The following is an 18,102-nucleotide window of genomic DNA, read 5'->3' as shown; positions in this document are numbered from 1 at the left end:
GTAGAAAGTAGGGAAGAGTTCACAGCAGCAGCATCTCCCTACCCAGTGCTTGCTGGGATCCTATGAACTAAAAAAGCTTAGAGTCAGCACCATGGGAACACTTGAGAAGCACAAGTTCCCAGGGACAGAACTCTGGGTAAATGATGTACAGTATTGCTTAGTGGAACCCAGCACTGTCCCTGAATTCAGTAGAACCCAGCTTTTCCTGTAAAGCACTGTTTATAGAGACATATTGCCCAGCTTCCTCTGAGCTGGGTGGGGCTGGGCATACCAGAATTCATGGACCAAATCTCTGCCTCAGAGCAAGGGGCAGGAATGTGCCAAGCCTCAGATTCCACTCGTCCATGAGAATTTCCACCTTAGCAACACTTACCCGTAGAGTTCTGAGAACTGGTTGTGGAGGGAGACAGAACTGCCGTCCTGGCCTTGCAGTTTGAGCTGGCCCCAGTGGTCCTTCAGCATTTCCAGCTGCTTCCACAGCACCAGAAATGATCTCAGGAAAGCAAGAGACATCATCGTATTGCATGGGCCCCTCAGCAGCTCGGAGACCTTGGGGCTGCTTTGGAACTGACTTCTGAATCCTGGCACTCTGGACAAATCTGGCTGAAAGCATTATAGAAATTCTTCTTTATTGATCATAGGTCAATATGCGATGACATTTTACATGCAGCCCATGCAGAATGAACATTTTGGAGAAGGCCTATTCTCCCCAGGAGGAATGGTTTGCAGGCCTATAGCACATTTAAAGCTTAGAGAGAGTAAACATTCTTCCTAAATAGACAGTATACAGAAAAGAGGGAAATGTCTCCATTTCAGCTTCCTGCTTGGGTCTTGAACCACTCATTTTAAAAACTCTTTACTTGGGTACTAACATTTTATCTGCCTTTGGAAAACGGAGCCTTTCACGTTCAGCCTCTGCATTCTGGAAAGTGCCCTTCAACACACTTGAGATTTAATTCCCCATCACGGTGGAGCTGTAATAAAACCTTAAATTAGGGATTTTACTCATTTTGTGGGTGAAGAAATGGAAACTTAAATTTACCTTATCTCCTATTCCTTCTCCCATCCTTTAAAACTTCACATGTCTCTTAATTTGAATTTATTATTCAATAGGCAATTATACTTTAGGATTATTTGTTCATTCATTCATTGGTGCTTTCCTTAAGTGTTTGTTGAGGGACTGCTATGAGCCCTGGAGAATTAGAGGGAACAAGGTTTTCAGGTCCCCTCTCCGGCAGCCAGTGGTGTGAGGTCCAGAGTCACCCAGAGAGTGAAAGACAAAATGGGGACCTGTGTCCAGGAACCTCAGCCTGATGACAGTGTCTCAGTCACAGGAAAAGGAATATTCCTTTGCAGAAAAGGTGGCAAACCTGGATCATAATGTTATGACAAGAAGGGCCTCAGAGAACATTCAGGTAACAGCACCTCAGACGCTCAAGTTTCTTGGCTCAGAACAGGAAGAACCACCACCTAGTGTAACTGGATCCCAGATCAGTACTAGTAACATATCTAAAGAAAGGCGTGGTTGCCAGAAAGAGGCTTGGTCAGAGGCAGAGTTGGCCAGCCAGACCCAGGGGACAGCCAGCAGCTCCTGCACACAGCTGACAACCCCTCAAGTGACCTACCTACTCAACAGCAAGCTAACCCAGGCACTTCCAGATTTGCTTTATCCTCGGAAAATTTTCACCAAATGACATCTTATGCAGTGGCCAAAAATATTCAACAGGCCAAGGCTGAACATGGTGACTGGGAGGGGGCAGCGTAGAGGCCATGTAATTGGCCCCCTCTGCTCAAAAAGCCCCAGGATGCTCCTTTTAAAGGGCTTGTGTGCAGTTTCACCCAAAGACCCAGTTAAAAAATGCCAGTTTAAAAAGCGCCTAGACTATATGTGAAGGCGATTTATTTGCTGATCTAAAATCATCTGCTGGAGGAGCAGGGGCAGTTGGACTTTCCCCAGAGATGAAGGATGCCACTGGCAGATGCCAATATTTCACCCTCCACCTATCCTGCTAGCACAGGTGGGTGAACTCAGATGCAAAATCCTCTCCGCCACCACCTTGCTAAGACAAGCGGGGCGATGGACTGTGGCATTATCCCCTTTGTCTTGCTGAAGCCAGAGCAGGCACCAGTGCCAACACTTCCCTGCTCCCCAGCTGGGGCAGGCAAGAGCAAGCAGTAGCAGCAGTCTCCCACTCCCGAACTAAAGCTGGTTGGTGAGCACAGGTGGTTGCAACACTCCCCCACTCACTGGTTGGGGCTGGCAACTGTGAGCAGTCCTGGCATTTTTCTGCTCTGAGCCTAAAGCCAGAATATGCACCCAGACAAGGCACTCTCCTGCTGCATTCCTGAAACTCCTGGGCACATGCAGTCAAGACCCTTTCCTGCTGCCTTTCTAAGTTGGAGAGTGTGCCCCACCCCCTACACTCTCTAGCTGCTTAGTTAAGCCAGTGGATATGTGCACTCCATACAGAGGATGCTCCTTGACTGCCTGGCCCTCACGGCCAAGGGGGCTGACATTCCGGAGCTCCAAGGGAATATAAGAATCAGAAAGACAGTACTTGGCAGGCCACCACTCCAGGGCACTGCAGACAGCCAACTGAGACACAACCTTGCCTTCCTGTGACAAAAGCCCATTTACTTATCCTGGGGCTTCAGGCTGAGGAACAGGCTTCAAGTTTTCCATACATCTAGAGGCTACAGAAGTGCTCCCAGGGAACATAAGCAGGAAGACATCATCCTTGTTCACCCCCTTCACCTCAATACAGCTCAATAAGACCTCACAGAAAGGAGTTTATATACTTGTCTAGAGTCCCACATTTTGCAACTGTCACCCAAGGACACCTTCAGATCTTTTGGTTTGGAGGCAGCAGGGATCATGACTGTGGCCCCACAAGACTATATTTGCATATTTTAAAAGCTGCTACCTGAGGGTCTGACTTTCGATTAGCCTGAAACTTGGTGCTAAATGAAATTCCTCCCCTTAGAACACTGACAGGCTCTGGTACATCTCGACCATAGGACATATCAACAATAAATCAAGTTGATCAGACAATCACAAAGTCGCAAGAAACAACCAAGAGCTAGGGCAAGGTTGAATGAGAACTTTCATCAACTGCACAAGAGCATGCCAAGGCTGAGAGAGGTAACTGTCTGGCCTAATACATAGAAACAAACACAGAGAGTCAAGAAAAGTGAGGAAACAGAAAAATATGTTCCAAATGAAAGAATAAGATAAAACCTCAGAAAAAGGTCATAATGCTATGGAGATAAGGACTCTATCTGATAAAGATTCAGGGTAATGGATGCTTACCAAACTTGGGAGAAGAATGGATTTACATAGTAAGGACTTCAACAAAGAAATAGAAAATATAATAGTATGAAACAGGAGTCCTAGAGCTGAAGAATATAATAACTGAAAAATACACTAGAGGGGTTAAACATCAGACTGGATGAAGCAGATGAACAGGTCAGCAAGCTGGAATACAAAGTAATGAAATTCACCCAGACAGAGCTGCAAAAGGAAAAAGGAATTTTAAAAAAATGAAGAGGGGCGCCTGGGTGGCGCAGTCGGTTAAGCGTCCGGCTTCAGCCAGGTCACGATCTCGCGGTCCGTGAGTTCGAGCCCCGCGTCGGGCTCTGGGCTGATGGCTCAGAGCCTGGAGCCCGTTTCCGATTCTGTGTCTCCCTCTCTCTCTGCCCCTCCCCCGTTCATGCTCTCTCTCTGTCCCAAAAATAAAATAAAAACGTTGAAAAAAAAAAAAAAAAAAAAAAATGAAGATAGCTTAAGGGACCTATGAGACAACATCGAGCAGAATAACATTTGCATTATAGAGGTCTTAGAAAGAGAAAAGAAAGAGAAATGGGCATAAAACTTATTTGAAGGCATAATGACTGAAAACTTCCCTAACCTAGGGAAGGAAACAGATATCTAGGTTCAGGAATACCAGAGAGTTCCAAATAAGGTGAACTCATTTTAATTAAAGTGTCAAAACTTAAAGAGAGAATCTTAAAAGCAGCAAGAGAAAAATTATTATTTACAAGAGAAACACCATAAGGCTATCAGCAGATTTCTCAGCAGAAACGTTGCAGGCTAGAAGAAAGTGGCATGATATATTCAAAGTACTGAAAGGCAAAAACTTCCAACCAAGAATACTCTACCTAATGGTTATCATTCAGAATTGAAGAAGAGAGAATTTTTCAGGCAAAAGCTAAAGGAGTTCATCATTCCTAAACTGGCCTTACAAGGAATGTTAAATGGACTTCTTTAAGCAGAAAAGAGATGTCACTAATTAATAACAAATATACATACAAAAGTAAAAATATCACTGGAAAAGGTGAATGTATAGTAAAGATAATGAGTTAATCACTTATAAAGCTACTATGGAGGTTAAAAGACAAAAGTAAAATTAACTAAAACTACAATGATTAGTTAAGAGATACATAAAATAAAAATATGTAAAATATGATATCAAAAACATAAAATGTGAAGGGGTGTGGTAATAAAAACATAGAGTTTAGAACATGTTCAAATTTAAGTTGCTATCAACTTAAAATTGATAGTTATATACATAGGATGATATATGCAAGCCTCAAAATAACTGTGTAGCAAAAACTCGTATTAACTACATAAAAGAAGATGACAAAGGAAACTAAACATAGCATTGAAGAAAGTCATCAAACCAGAAGGGAAGAAAGAAAGAAAAAAAAGGAAGGAACAGAAAGGAACTACAAAAACAGCCACTCAACAAGTAACAAAATGGCAATAAGTACATACCATCAATAATTAAAATAAATGCAAATAGGCTAAATTCTCTAATAAAAAAAACATAGAGTGGTTGAATAGACAGAAAATCAAGGCATATTTATATACTACCTATAAGAGACTCACTTCATAAGTAAGGACACACACTGACTGAAAGTGAAGGGATGGAAAAAGGTTATTCCATGCAAATGGAGATGAAAAACAAAGCTGGTGTAGCTTTAAACAAAATAGACTTTAAAGCAAAGACTATAATAAAGGAAAAGCATTTCTAAATATATATTCATCCAATGTAAAGCACCAAAAATATAAAATAAATATTAAGAGACCTAAAGGGAGAAATTGACAGCAGTACAATAATGGTAGGGGACTTTGACATCCCACTTACATCAACTGATAGATCATTCAGACAGAAAAATCAATAAGGATACATTGGCCTTAAGTGATAGAAAGAAAGCCCAAGTTAGTAAAAGGAAGAAATAATAAAAATCAGAGTAGAAATAAATGAAATCAAGACTAAAAAGATAATTTTAAAAATCAATAAAATAAAGAGGTGGTTCTTTGAAAAGATAAACAAAATTGACAAATCCTTAGCTAGACTCACCAAGAAAAAAAAGAGAGGGCTTAAAGAAATAAAATCAGAAATAAAAATCAGAAGTTACAACTGATACCACAGACATACAAAGGATCATAGAGACAATTATTAACAATTATACACAAATAAATTGTACAACCTAGAAGAAATAGACAAGTGCCTACAAATTTACAATCTTCAAAAACTGAATCATAAAAAAAACCAAAAAACAAAAAAATCAAAATAGACCAGTTACCAGTAAGGAGATTAAATCAGTAATCAAAAACCTCCAAACAAAGAAAAGTCCAAGACCAGACAGCTGGTGAATACTACCAAACATTCAAAGAAGATTTAATATCTATCCTTGTCAAACACTTCCAAAATATTAAAGAGGAGGGAATGTTTCCAAACACATTTTATGAGGCCAGCATTACCTGATACCAAAAACAGACAAGGACATCACCCCCTCCAAAAATCATTACAGGCCAATATCCCTGATTAACACAGATACAAAAATTCTCAACAAAATATTATCAAACCAAATTAAACAATACATTAAAAGGATCAAACACCATGATCAAATGGGATTTATTTCAGGAATGCAAGCATGGTTCAACATCCACAAATCAATCAACATGATACACCACATTAATAAAATGGAGATAAAAATCATGATCATCTCTACAGATGCAGAAAAAATATTTGAAAAAACTCTCATCCATTTATGATAAAACTCTCCACAAAGTAGGTAGAGAGGAAATGCTTGTCAATGTAATAAAGGCCATATATGACAAACCCCCAGCTAACATACTCAATGATGAGAAGATGAAAGTTTTTCCTTTAATATCAGGAACAAGACAAGGATGCCCACCTTCCCCACTTTTATTCATTATAGCATTAGAAGTCCTAGCCAGAGCAATTAGGCAAGAAAAAAAAGAAATAAAGGCATACAAGTTGGAAAAGAAGAAGTAAAACTATCACTGTGTGCAGATGACATGATACTATATGTTGAAAACCCTAAAGATTCCACAAAAGAACATTAGAATAAACGAATCTAGTGAAGTTTCAGGGTACCAAATCAATATACAAAAATCTGTTCCATTTTTATGCATTAATAACAAACTATCAGAATGAGAAATTGAGATTACAATCACACCAAAAAGAATACTGAAGAATAAACCTAACTGAGGAGGTGAAAGACCTGTACACTGAAAACTATAAGTTGTTAAAAGAAATTCAGGAAGACACTAATAAGTGGAAAGATATTCCATGCTCATGGATTAGAAGAATTAGTATTGTTAAAATATTCATACTACAGAAAGCAATCTACAGATTCATGCAATCTCTATCAAAATTCCAATGGCATTTTTCACAGAACTAGAACAAATAATTCTAAAATTTATATGGAACCACAAAGGACCCCCAAATAACCAAAGTAATCTTGTTTTTTTTTTTTTTTGAGAGAGAGAGAGAGAGAGTAGGGGAAAGGACAGATGGGGAGAGAGAGAGAGAGAGAGATAGAGAGAGACAGAGAGAGAGAGAGAGAGAGAGAGAGAGAGAGAGAGAGAGAGAATCTTAAGAAGGCTCCATACCCAGCATAGAGCCCAATTCAGGGCTTAATCTCATGACCGTGAAATCATGACCTGAGCTGGAATCAAGAGTCAGAGCCTTCACCTGCTGAGCCACCTAAGCACCCTAAGACCAAAACAATCTTGAGAAAAACAAAGCTAGAGGAGGTATCATGCTCCTTGATTTCAAACTACACTACAAAGCTATAATAATCAAATAGCATGGTATTGGCATAAATATAAACACATAGGTCAATGGAACAGAACAGAGAGCCCCAAAATAAATCCATGTATATATGATCAATTAATTTGTGACAAAGTAGGTAAGAATATAGAATGGGGAAAGGACTGTCTCTTCAATAAATGGTATTGGGAAAACTGGACAACTACATGTGAAAATTAAAACAGACCACTATCTCTCACCATATAAAAAATAAACTCAAAATGTATGAAAGACTTGAATATAAGACCTGAAACTTAAAACTCCTAGAAGAAAACATAGGCAGTAAGATCCTTAACATTGGTCTCAGTAAGGGGCATCTGGGTGGCTCAGTCAGTTAAACTTCTGACTTCGGCTCAGGTCATGAACTGACTGTTCATGGGTTCAAGCCCCACATCGGGCTCTATGCTGACAGTGCAGAGTCTGAAGCCTGTTTCAGATTCTGTGTCTCCCTCTCTGTCCCTTCCCTGCTTGCACTGTCCCTCTGTCTCAAAAATAAATAAAGGTTAAAAAAAAAAAAACCCAAAACATTGGTCTTAGTGATATTTTTTGGATCTAACTCCAAAGGCAAGAGAAAAAGCAAGGTAAATAAAAGTAAAAGTAAACAGGTGGGGAAAAAACGTAAACAAGTGGACTACATCAAGCTAAAAAGCTACTGCACAGTGAAGGAAGCCATAATAAAACAAAAATGTAATCTACTGAATGGGAAAAAAATATTTACAAATCACATACATAATAGGAGTTAATAGCCAAAATACATGAAGAAGTAATACAGCTTAATAATAAAAAAAACAAACCAGAAAAATCATGTTAAAAATTGGTCAGAGGATCTGAATAGGTGTTTTTCCAAAGAAAACATACAGATGGCCAATAGGCATATGAAAAAATGCTTAACATCACTAAGCACCAGAGAAATGCAAATAAAAACCAGAATGAAATACCACTGTACACCTGTCAGAATAACTATTATCAAAAAGACAAAAAAATAACAAGTATTGGCAAGGATATGGTAAAAAGAGAACCCTTGTGCATAGTTGGTGGAAATGTAAACTGGTGCAGCCACTATGGAAAAGAGTATGGAGGTTCCTCTTAAAAATAGAATTACCATATGATCCAGCAATTCTACTACTGGGTATCTACCTGAAGAAAATGAAAACACTAATTTGAAAAGTATATTCATCTCATGTTCACTGTACCATTATTTACAATAGGCAAGGTACAGAGAAACAACCTAAGTGTTCATTGATGGATGACCAGATAAAGAAGACGTGATTATACACACACATAGAAATATTACTCAGTCATAAAAAGGAATCAACTCTTGCCATTTGTGACAATATGGATGGATCTTGAGGGTATAATGCTAAGTGAAATAAGTCAGAGACAAATGCTGCATGCTTTGATTTATATGTGGAATCTAAAAAACAAAACAAAACCAAGACTCATAGAGACAGAGAACAGATTGGTGGTTGCCAGAGGAGAGGAGGTTTGGGGGACTAAATGGGTAAAGGGGATCAAGAAGTGCAAACTTCCAGTCATAAAATAAAAAAAAAATCATGGGGATATAATGTCTAGTATGGGGAATACAGTCAATAATATTGTATTAACTTTGTATAGTGACAGATGGTAACTAGACTTATTGTGATGATCATTGCAATGCATACACCAGACACTAATATAGTATTGTATGTCAGTTACATCTCAATTTAAAAAGGCATTATAAATAAAAAATACACAAAAAACCTCCAACTTGCCTCTGAGGAACCCAGGGCTCCTGGGACCACAGTTTTAAAGGCCCATGACTTCCATTTTAGAGACTGAGGTCTAAGAGATCACAGCACGGGTTGCACAGCGGGGCCAGGAAACCCAGGGTCCTATCTCACAGGCAGTATATATTCCATTGCCTCTTGTTATCTATGAATATTAAATACTCCTAAATAAAATAAATCATATCATTAAACTAGTTAAAATAAACCATAACTTTAAAGCAAACTTCCCTTGTTAATATATTCATATTAAGAGAAGTCTTCTCTTCCTAAGTGTTTTAAAGGATGGAAGAAGGAACAGGAGACAAGGTAAAGAACAAAGGTGGGGGACAGTGGGGGTGTCAGGGAAGGATGGCAATCCATCAAAAACAGGACTAAGAAATAGTCAACAGAGGGCCCAAAGGCCCAACATGCTTCTTGATCTTGGTACTACTTGGTGCCAATGCTTGCTTTGCAAATGCTCCATCTGAGTGAAACATCTAATTCTGTTGTGGAATTTAGATGGCACATCTAAACACTCTTCCTTTTCCACGAATTTTCCTGAAGTAGGCTGGTGACTCAATTGTAGCCAGTAAGACACAAGGAAAATCTATTACAAGGCTATTAGAAGGTTCTGGAGAGGATTTTCTTTCTTGGTAAAAAGATAAAGCCCTTTAAGGAGAAAGCTTTTTTTGCTCCTGTTTTCATCTTACATGGATGAAGGAGACATTTTGCTGACATACCCATAATGGCAGAGCGGGAGCATAAACCAACCTGAGTGACTGCACCAACCCAAACTGCCTCCTTAAGAGACAAGTCTAAGGACTTGCTTTGCAAGATTAATACCTTTTGCTAATTTAATTCATGGCTAGTAGGACAACCTGCTACTTATAGCAGGTGCACCCTAATTGGCACAAAAGGGCATCAATCACCTCAAAGGTGGAAAAATCAGAAAAAGCTTCGGAAAGAGTGACGTGGGAGTTGAAACCTGAAGGATAAGTGGGAATTAATCAGATGATGACATAGAGAGGTAGGAGAAGGAAATTTTCCACCAGAGGGGTTAGCTTGCACAAAGTTACTGAGGAAAGAAAGCACGGTACATTTGATAAAATGAAATAAGTTGAGGGTAGAAATATCAGCAGGAGCTAGGTAGTAAAGGGCCGGTTAAGGCATTTGGATCCTATTCTCAGGACATATGGAGGACAATGAAGGGCTGTAAGAGGGAAGGGACATAATCAGGTTTGCATTTTAAAATATTACTCTGGTAAGGGGTGCCTGGGTGGCTCAGTCAGTTAAGCGTCAGACTCTTGATTTCAGCTCAAGTCATGATCCCATGGTTTGTGAGTTCAAGCCCCACATCAGGCTCCACACTGTCAGTGCAGAGGCTGCTTGGCATTATCTCTCCTTTTCTCTCTGCCCTTCCCCACTTGCTCTCTCTTTCTCTCAGAATAAAAATAAACTTAAAAAATAAAATAAAAATAAAATAAAATAAAATAATCCTGGTGAACGGCTGGAAGAAGGCAAGAGTGAATATAAGGATCTAATTGGAGGTTATACACATAACCTAATACTAGGAGATGATGCTGATTCGGGGGTGGTGATGGAAGATGGGGAATAGGAGACAAACTTGAGAGATATTAAAATAACAGGATAGTAAAACTCAGTGTCTGATTATGGGGTATGATAGAGAGAAGTCAAAGATGAGCATCCAGATTTTTTGGCTTGGGCAGTTGGGCAGGTGGTGGTTAACTGAGAGGGAATATGGAAAGAGGAGCAAGTTTTGGGCTGTGAAACAAGCTCACCTGGGGACACAGTGTCTCTGGGATGGAACAAGGCAGTTGAACGCATGAATCTGACAGGATTGAGATTCAGACAAGACAGGTAGATGGTCATTGCATGAGTTATAGCCAGGAAAGTCATCAGCAGATGAGCGTGCCTAGGGAGTGGCTGTGGAGTGGAACAACGTAGCAGATAAGAGTAGAAGGAAGCTCCAGGGCAGACTGTCAAGTTGGAATGTGGGTTTCCTGCCTCAATAGGCATTTGACTTCGGGCACATCATTTAACCTTTCTGAGCTTCAGTATTAAATGAGAATAATTAAAGCATCTATTTCATGGAATTACTGGGAAGATTAAAGAAGCTAATAATTACTAAAGCATTCTGAAAAGATCTCAGTCATAGCCAACAGTAGTATTAATAGTATTCAGGGGAAACTTCTTTGATTAGACACAGAAGGCACAGTGCCCAGGGCCCACAGAATGTTTTAATTTCTTTCTTATATTTTTAAATTTTATATAGACAGAGTGTGAGTGAGGGAGAAAGGCAGAGGGGAAGAGAGAAAGAGAGAGAGAGAGAGAGAGAGAGAGAGAATCCTAAGCAGGCTTCACGCTGGGCAGCTTGATGTGGGGCTCAATCCCACGAACCTGGGATCATGACCTGAGCTGAAATCAAGAGTTGGATGTTCAACCAACTGAGCTAACCAGACACCCCTTAATTTCTTTTAAAATCATGGGGCGCCTGGGTGGCGCAGTCAGTTAAGCGTCCGACTTCAGCCAGGTCACGATCTCGCGGTCCGGGAGTTCGAGCCCTGCGTCGGGCTCTGGGCTGATGGCTCAGAGCCTGGAGCCTGTTTCCGATTCTGTGTCTGCCTCTCTCTCTGCCCCTCCCCCGTTCATGCTGTCTCTCTCTGTCTCAAAAATAAATAAAATAAACGTTGAAAAAAATATATATTATAAAAAAAATAAATAAAAAAAAATAAAATCAGAGGAAAAGGATACTGAGGCTGAATAAAGTGTTTTAATATATGATATTAATTTTTGAATATTAACACAGTTGTAAACTATAACTTTTAATGCTTTCTTATGGAGGAAAGGGCCTACAAAGACAGAAGTGGCTAGTGTTGTGGAAGTCAAAATGCAGCCCTGCTGGTGGTAGTAGCAGGACAGAACCCGAAAAAACAGTACTTTGAGGACTGGCAGAGGAAGAAGGGAGGCAGGAGGCAGAGGAGAGTCTACGGGGAAGTCTGAGAAGGCATGGCTACCGATGCCAGAGGAAAAGGAGGAAGGGAGCTGTGCTTTGGAAGCCAGCAGCAGGGAGGCTGCAAGAAGGATACACTGTGTCAAATGCTGACAAGGGTCAGGTTGGAGGGGCACTGAAAAGTATCCAGGGGATTTAGTGACAAGGACCATGGTGCTTTTGATGAGGGTGGTCTCAGTGGTGACAAAGCACAGTTTCTGAGGAGCGGGTTGAAGGTGAGGAAATGGAGATGGCTGCTGCAGACATCTCTCAGAAAGTTGGGCTCTCAAAAGGAGGCTCTTTAAATGGGAGCACCAGCTAGCTCACCCTGTGTCCAGACAAGTCTCTGTCTGGTTCCCACATATGTGCAGAATTGGTTCCAGTTATGACACCAAGTGGGCCAGGGGCTCTTGCTGCCTTAGAGCTTCAGGGATAAGTCCAGAGGAGGGAGTGCTCACCTAGGAGTCCATAAGGCTAGTTGAGTAACGAAGATGAGAGCCCGGGGTGGAGATGTTCACCCAGGGTCTCTGTCCTACCCCTCCAGTCCTCCCAACTCCAGTCCTAAATGTGTATGACTCACAAGGAAACCCAGCCAGTTGGATTGTTTGTCCCGTTTGATTTCAATGGACCTCTTACAACCTTTGTTCTGTTTTTAAAACGAAAAGAAATGAATCCGCTGCTCCCATGTGGCATTAGCCCAGTCTTGGGACCCACTGGAAGAGGCTGTCAGACAAAGGGGGAGGAAGGTCCTTCAGTACACTACAGCACTGACCAATTAGGAAGACTGCTCACCAAGAGTACCTGTGTGTTTTTGTCCAGTGTGTCTTGCTGGGGGGATCCTCCACGATCCTCCATGATCATATGATAGTTGCTCAGAAGCACATCTTCCAAAAGCAGCTGCATGCCCACCAGCTCTCCATGAGCCACCTTCAGATCATGGTCACTCAGCCTACAGAGGCACAGCTAAAAACAAAACAAAACAAAGAACAAAATGAAACAAAACACCCATCTTGAAGATTTCTATGTATCTCTTATACATGATTTTGGGGAGAAAACTAGGAATAATTGTTTTTATAAACCCCGTCCTCTCCACTATTAGAAAAATCTGTAAAAATCAGAGTAACATTTCTAGCTGAAAGTCCTCCTTGAACATATCAGACTTTTGGCCTTGCATGGAAGTCCATTTCCCAGCACTTTACAGTGAGTGGTATTTGTATATGGCGAATGCATAGTGTGATAATCAATTTTCTTTTGAAAGTACAGATAGAGACACATGTATGCATAGGGAAAGTACTAGAAAAAATAAACCAAAATGTGAATGGTGATTGTCTCCCACTGGGGGAAATATGATTTATTTATTTTTAACCATTCTTACTATGTTACTTTAAAACACCCAAACCTTTTTAATTTTGAGCCTATAGAGAAGTAAACAGTAGAGTTCCCACCACCCAACCCTAAGAACCATCAGCCTGTGGCTAATCCTGCCCCTATCTTCATCACTCTCCACTTCTGTATTATTTCAGAGCAAATTTATGATTGATTTTCATGTTTAATACTTTTCCATATTTTCTATTTTTAAAAATGAAAACACAATATTTGCTTAGGTAATCAGGGAGGAAACACATAATTGAAAGAAATTCTCCTTATGAATCCTGCTTAAAGAGTTCTCTTCCTACCACCATTCACAGGCAGACCGGGAGTTACATACCCCTGAGCTTCCAGCCTGGGTGTTTCTCTAAGAGGTGCAGAGAGTGACTGGAGATGGCTAGTCACTCTCCCAGGTCATTACTGGCCATGAGAATTGCAGCTGAGTCTACAACCAAGGCCCATACCAGCTGAGACCATGATTCTCTTCTGTCATAAGAAAACATGACTCACCTGGTAGCACTGGATTTACAGCTTCATAATCAAACATCCTGCTTATCTCATAAATTATTCACCATTGACCTATGGACCCAATGAAACCTGCTTTGCAGTCTGCATTCAGTTCTTTCTGCCATGAGTGGGAAGAACTATCCTACCTGCATATTATACTCTAGGGTATCTGGGCTGCTACACATAACTGGAAACAGTCCTCCATCTTCTAGAAATGCTCTCCAAGGGAATAGCACAGATGCCTAAAAGAACCAAATGAGAAACATGATAATGTTGTACTGTTGTCCACAAATAATAAATATCTTATATGAACAGGATTTCTGTGTCTGTACTCCAAAACAATGTGGGATGATTTATTTATTATATAGAAATAGTTACTGGGGCACCTAAGTGGCTCCGTTGGTCAAGTGTCTGACTCTTGATTCTGGTTCAGGTCATGATCTCATGGTTCATGAGGTCAAGCCCCACATCGGGCTCTGTGCTGACTGAGCGGAGCCTACTTGGGATTCTCTCTCTCCCTCTCTCTCTCTGCCCCTCTCCTGCTGGTGTGTTCTCTCTCTCAAAATAAATAAATAAACATTAAAAAAAAGAAGTAGTTCTGGATAGAAAGTCTCTGATGATGTAGAGGAGAGAGTAATATTCTTTTTTTTTTTTTTTTATTCCCCAAATCTGGATAAACAGAAGGGTACTTAATTAAGACTTCAGTGTAACTAGTCAGCACCAGTGTTTGGAAGTTCCAGAATACCATAATAATAATGGGACACAGTTACAATCAACAAAAGTAAACTTATTCAAATGTTCTAGACATTAGGAACCTTAAAATGTTTTCCTTCATCACCATTGTGTTCCAATTCTAGGTAACAATTCAAAGCCAATGCCACAATGTTAATATGTGGGCCTCTGTCTTCTCCATATCACCGTCCAACAGTCAAGGCATCCCCTACTAGTTGTGGCATCACATGCAGGCCTGGACATAGTGGACCTATCCATCTGACTCCATTCTACATTTGCAGACTTGGTACTGGCTTCGGACAATTCCTAGAGTTGGAATTGATTCAGGTAGCCAGAAGCCAGGACACTTCCATCTACCTAATCCCAGGCAACATCTAAAGGCAGTAGGAACAGGACTAATGGTCATGGTCAATCTTGTATTCCGGGACTAAATGAGGGTCAAGGTTTGGGCCAAGAGTCATTGCCTTGTTGCTAGGGAAGGTAAAATGGTAGGACTTACATGGGGTTAGTGTTGGCATTACTTGGCTTAGCTTTGTAACATAAAAAAATTGCATTGGAGGTTTTGGAGTCAGAAGACTTGGGTTTGTAAGGTGGTTTTATTTTATTTTATTTTAATACATATATTTTTTAATGTTTTTTTTTTCAGAGAGAGAGAGACAGAGACAGAGACAGAGTGTGAGTAGGGGAGGGACAGAGAGAGAGGGAGACACAGAATCCAAAGCAGGCTCCAGACTCTGAGCTGTCAGCACAGAGCCCGACTTGGAGCTTGAACTCACAGACTGTGAGTTCATGACCTGAGCCAAAGTTGGACACTTAACCCACTAAGCCACCTAGGCGCCCCATGAGATGGCTTTAAATATAGGTGGTCTACAACTTCTTCGATACTTTTCCCTTAAAACGTGGAGTTTAATTCTACTCCCCTTGAGTGTGGGCTAAAATTAGTGACTCACTTCTCATGAATAAAATATGGCAAAAATTATGGGATGTCACTTATGAAATTAGGTAATAAAAAGACTGTGACTTCCATGTTGGGTTCTGTTTCTTGTTCTCTTTTGAATTGTTTGCTCTGGAGGAATCCATCTGCCATGCTGTGAAGAAGCCCTGTGGAAAAGCCCACATGAATAAGCTTGAAAGTGGATCTTCTGATGCCTCCCGAAAGCCCATGAGTGGGCTTGGAAACAGATTCTCCTCCAGTAGACCCTTGAGATGAGTACAGCCTGGGCCAATACCCTGATAGTAGACTGGCGAGAGATCTTGAGCCAGAATTACATAGTAAACTGCTCCCAGATTCCTGAGCCTCAGAAACTGTATGAGATGATGAATATGTATTGTTTTAATCTGCTAAATTTGGGGGTCATTTTTTATGCAGCCATAGATAAGTAGTACAGTTTGTGATCTAGTGCTGTCATGAATGCCCAGCAGTCTGATCTCTGACCTGCCAGAACCTTACAGTCTTTAGTTGTAGAGGGTGGGTAATATTGTTGGTACCTAGGGAAAATAATAATTGCCAGGATTACATATGATAATACCTGCTGTAACCAGGGCTATTAAAAACTGAGCTGCTGACCTAATTTTTGTATTGTAATTGCTATTATTATTTATTAAATGGAAAAGATCAACTGTTGGTTTTGCTACCAGCTGGGAGCAGATAAGGTATTGCCCCCGTTTGCTTGTTAAGCAGTTTGGAGGCAAAGACTCTGACTGGGAATAACAGCTGGCTATGGGGGCCCAGGCTGTTCTACCATGTCAATGAAGGGGAGCCAAGCAAGACTAAAGAGCACTAAAACATGGAGAACCCCTGCAAAATTTAAACCAAATGGAAATGAAGTGCCAATTCCCTATGTACAACATCGTTTCTAGGTATAAAAATACTTCTCAACATACCTGGAGGCTCTGTGGATCTAGTGGCTGAGGCACGCTGAGCTGTGAAGCAAAAATGCTCTTCACGAGAGAGTTGCTCAGTGGTGGCAATCCATGGTACATGCCGTCTGTAACAGACTGGTAGGCAGAAGCATTTCCAGTTGCCAAAAATGTTCTTCTACCAAAACATGGAGGGAATCTCATTAAAAGCAGTTACTTAAGCTTCTGAAGCTCAAAACTTTCTTCAAAGTTACTATAGCAAGATAACATTTTGAGATAAACACGTTTCCTCCTCAATGACCTCATCCCTCATCCTCCTTTCTTTACACACTGCCCTTCACTCTCATGATTCACAACCCTTAAAGGGAAAGGTAGATATATTATAGACTAGCATTGTCCAATAGAACTTTATACAATGTGGAAACGTTCTTTTTTTTTTTTAAAAAGTTGATTTATTTATTTTGAGAGAGAGAGAGAGAGAGAGTGCAAGCACATGTGTGAGCAGGGGAGGGGCAAAGAGAGGGAGAGAGAGGATCCCAAGCAGACTTCATGCTGTTAGCGTGGAGCCCAACTCGGGGCTCAATCCACAAACTGTGAGATCATGACCTGAGCCGAAACCAAGAGTTGTATGCTTAATCAACTGAGTTACCCAAGCAAGCGCCCCGCAATATGGAAATGTTCTGAGTTTGATTGTCCAGGATGGTAACCACTAGCCACATGTGACTGTTGAGCACTTGAAATGTCGCTACTGTGATTCGAGGAATTGAATTTTAAATTTTACTTCATCTAAGTCAATATCAATTTGAGACTTTAAATTAGATAGCCATATGTGACTACTGCATTGGATAACTCAGCTGTAGCTCTAGAACAAAGATATGGATTGTTGAATTATTTTAAGACAATAGCAGAGACAATTCTTGATAGGCAAAACCAAATTTTAAAAAAAAATTTTAATGTTTATTTTTTAGGGAGAGACAGAGTGTGAGTGGGGGAGGGGCAGAGAGAGAGAGAGAGAGGGAGACACAGAATCTGAAGCAGGCTCCAGGCTCTGAACTGTCAGCACAGACCCCAAAGTGGAGCTTGAACTCACAAACCATGAGATCATGACCTGAGCCCAAGTTGGTCACTTAACCGACTGAGCCACCCAGGTGCCCCTGCAAACCAAATTTTAAATTAAATAATAAAACTTTGGGGTTTGAGAGAGGAAGATTTTTGTTTTGTTTTGAATAAAACTTGGCTTTGCATATCAAGAACCAAAAATCCTGAAGACTAGTGCATGAAATTTATACCATTAAGTTGTAAGTTGTAAGGATGTATGCATGATAAATTACGATGACATTTTTTTGTCCAAACGGAAATAAGAATTTAGTAAGCAAGGAAAGACTGTTTCTAGAACTTAGATCTAGTGGATACCAAAAAAAAAAAAAAAGATGCTGACATAGGGTAAACTGAGGAGAGGATATCCTAAAACAGAAGGGAACGTTTGTCTGGATCTTCCATGGGCTTGGCTCAAGTCTTGCATAAAGCAGACATCAAAAAGGAGATTAGCAATGACTGAGGAAGATACTAGCCCTGAGGGAAATGAGGTAGCCTCCCAGAGACTAGCAGACAATCAAAGTGTTGGGGAAAGCCCTGAGGAGTGCCAGAGCCCCCACAGAAGGGTATCTACATGGAATGCTGAGCATCAGGCCAATCAGAAGAGATCTGAGGTTGAACAAGATAATCCAGAATGGGTAGGTGACGTAGCCATTCCTCC

The 18,102-nt window shown here is 40.6% G+C and overlaps 1 protein-coding gene across 6 annotated transcripts in view; it reads right to left on the bottom strand.

The window, feature by feature from the left end:
* The window catches only part of LOC123608828, a 186,211-nt gene that overhangs the window by 38,916 nt on the left and 129,193 nt on the right, over positions 1-18,102 (bottom strand). For 4 of the 6 annotated variants that reach the window (XM_045499212.1, XM_045499211.1, XM_045499215.1 and 1 more), the window contains 4 exons: positions 16,371-16,524; positions 13,901-13,996; positions 12,672-12,842; positions 374-603 (listed from right to left, as the gene is read on the bottom strand). In XM_045499212.1, the coding sequence (XP_045355168.1) occupies positions 374-603; positions 12,672-12,842; positions 13,901-13,996; positions 16,371-16,524 (651 nt within the window). The remainder of the gene's footprint in view (positions 1-373; positions 604-12,671; positions 12,843-13,900; positions 13,997-16,370; positions 16,525-18,102) is intronic. The other 2 variants (XM_045499216.1, XM_045499217.1) reach the window with 1 other exon arrangement.

Source organism: Leopardus geoffroyi, chromosome B2 (assembly GCF_018350155.1).
Source record: "Leopardus geoffroyi isolate Oge1 chromosome B2, O.geoffroyi_Oge1_pat1.0, whole genome shotgun sequence".
In the NCBI taxonomy this organism is placed as follows: domain Eukaryota; kingdom Metazoa; phylum Chordata; class Mammalia; order Carnivora; family Felidae; genus Leopardus; species Leopardus geoffroyi.
This window is presented reverse-complemented; position numbering and strand designations above follow the sequence as displayed.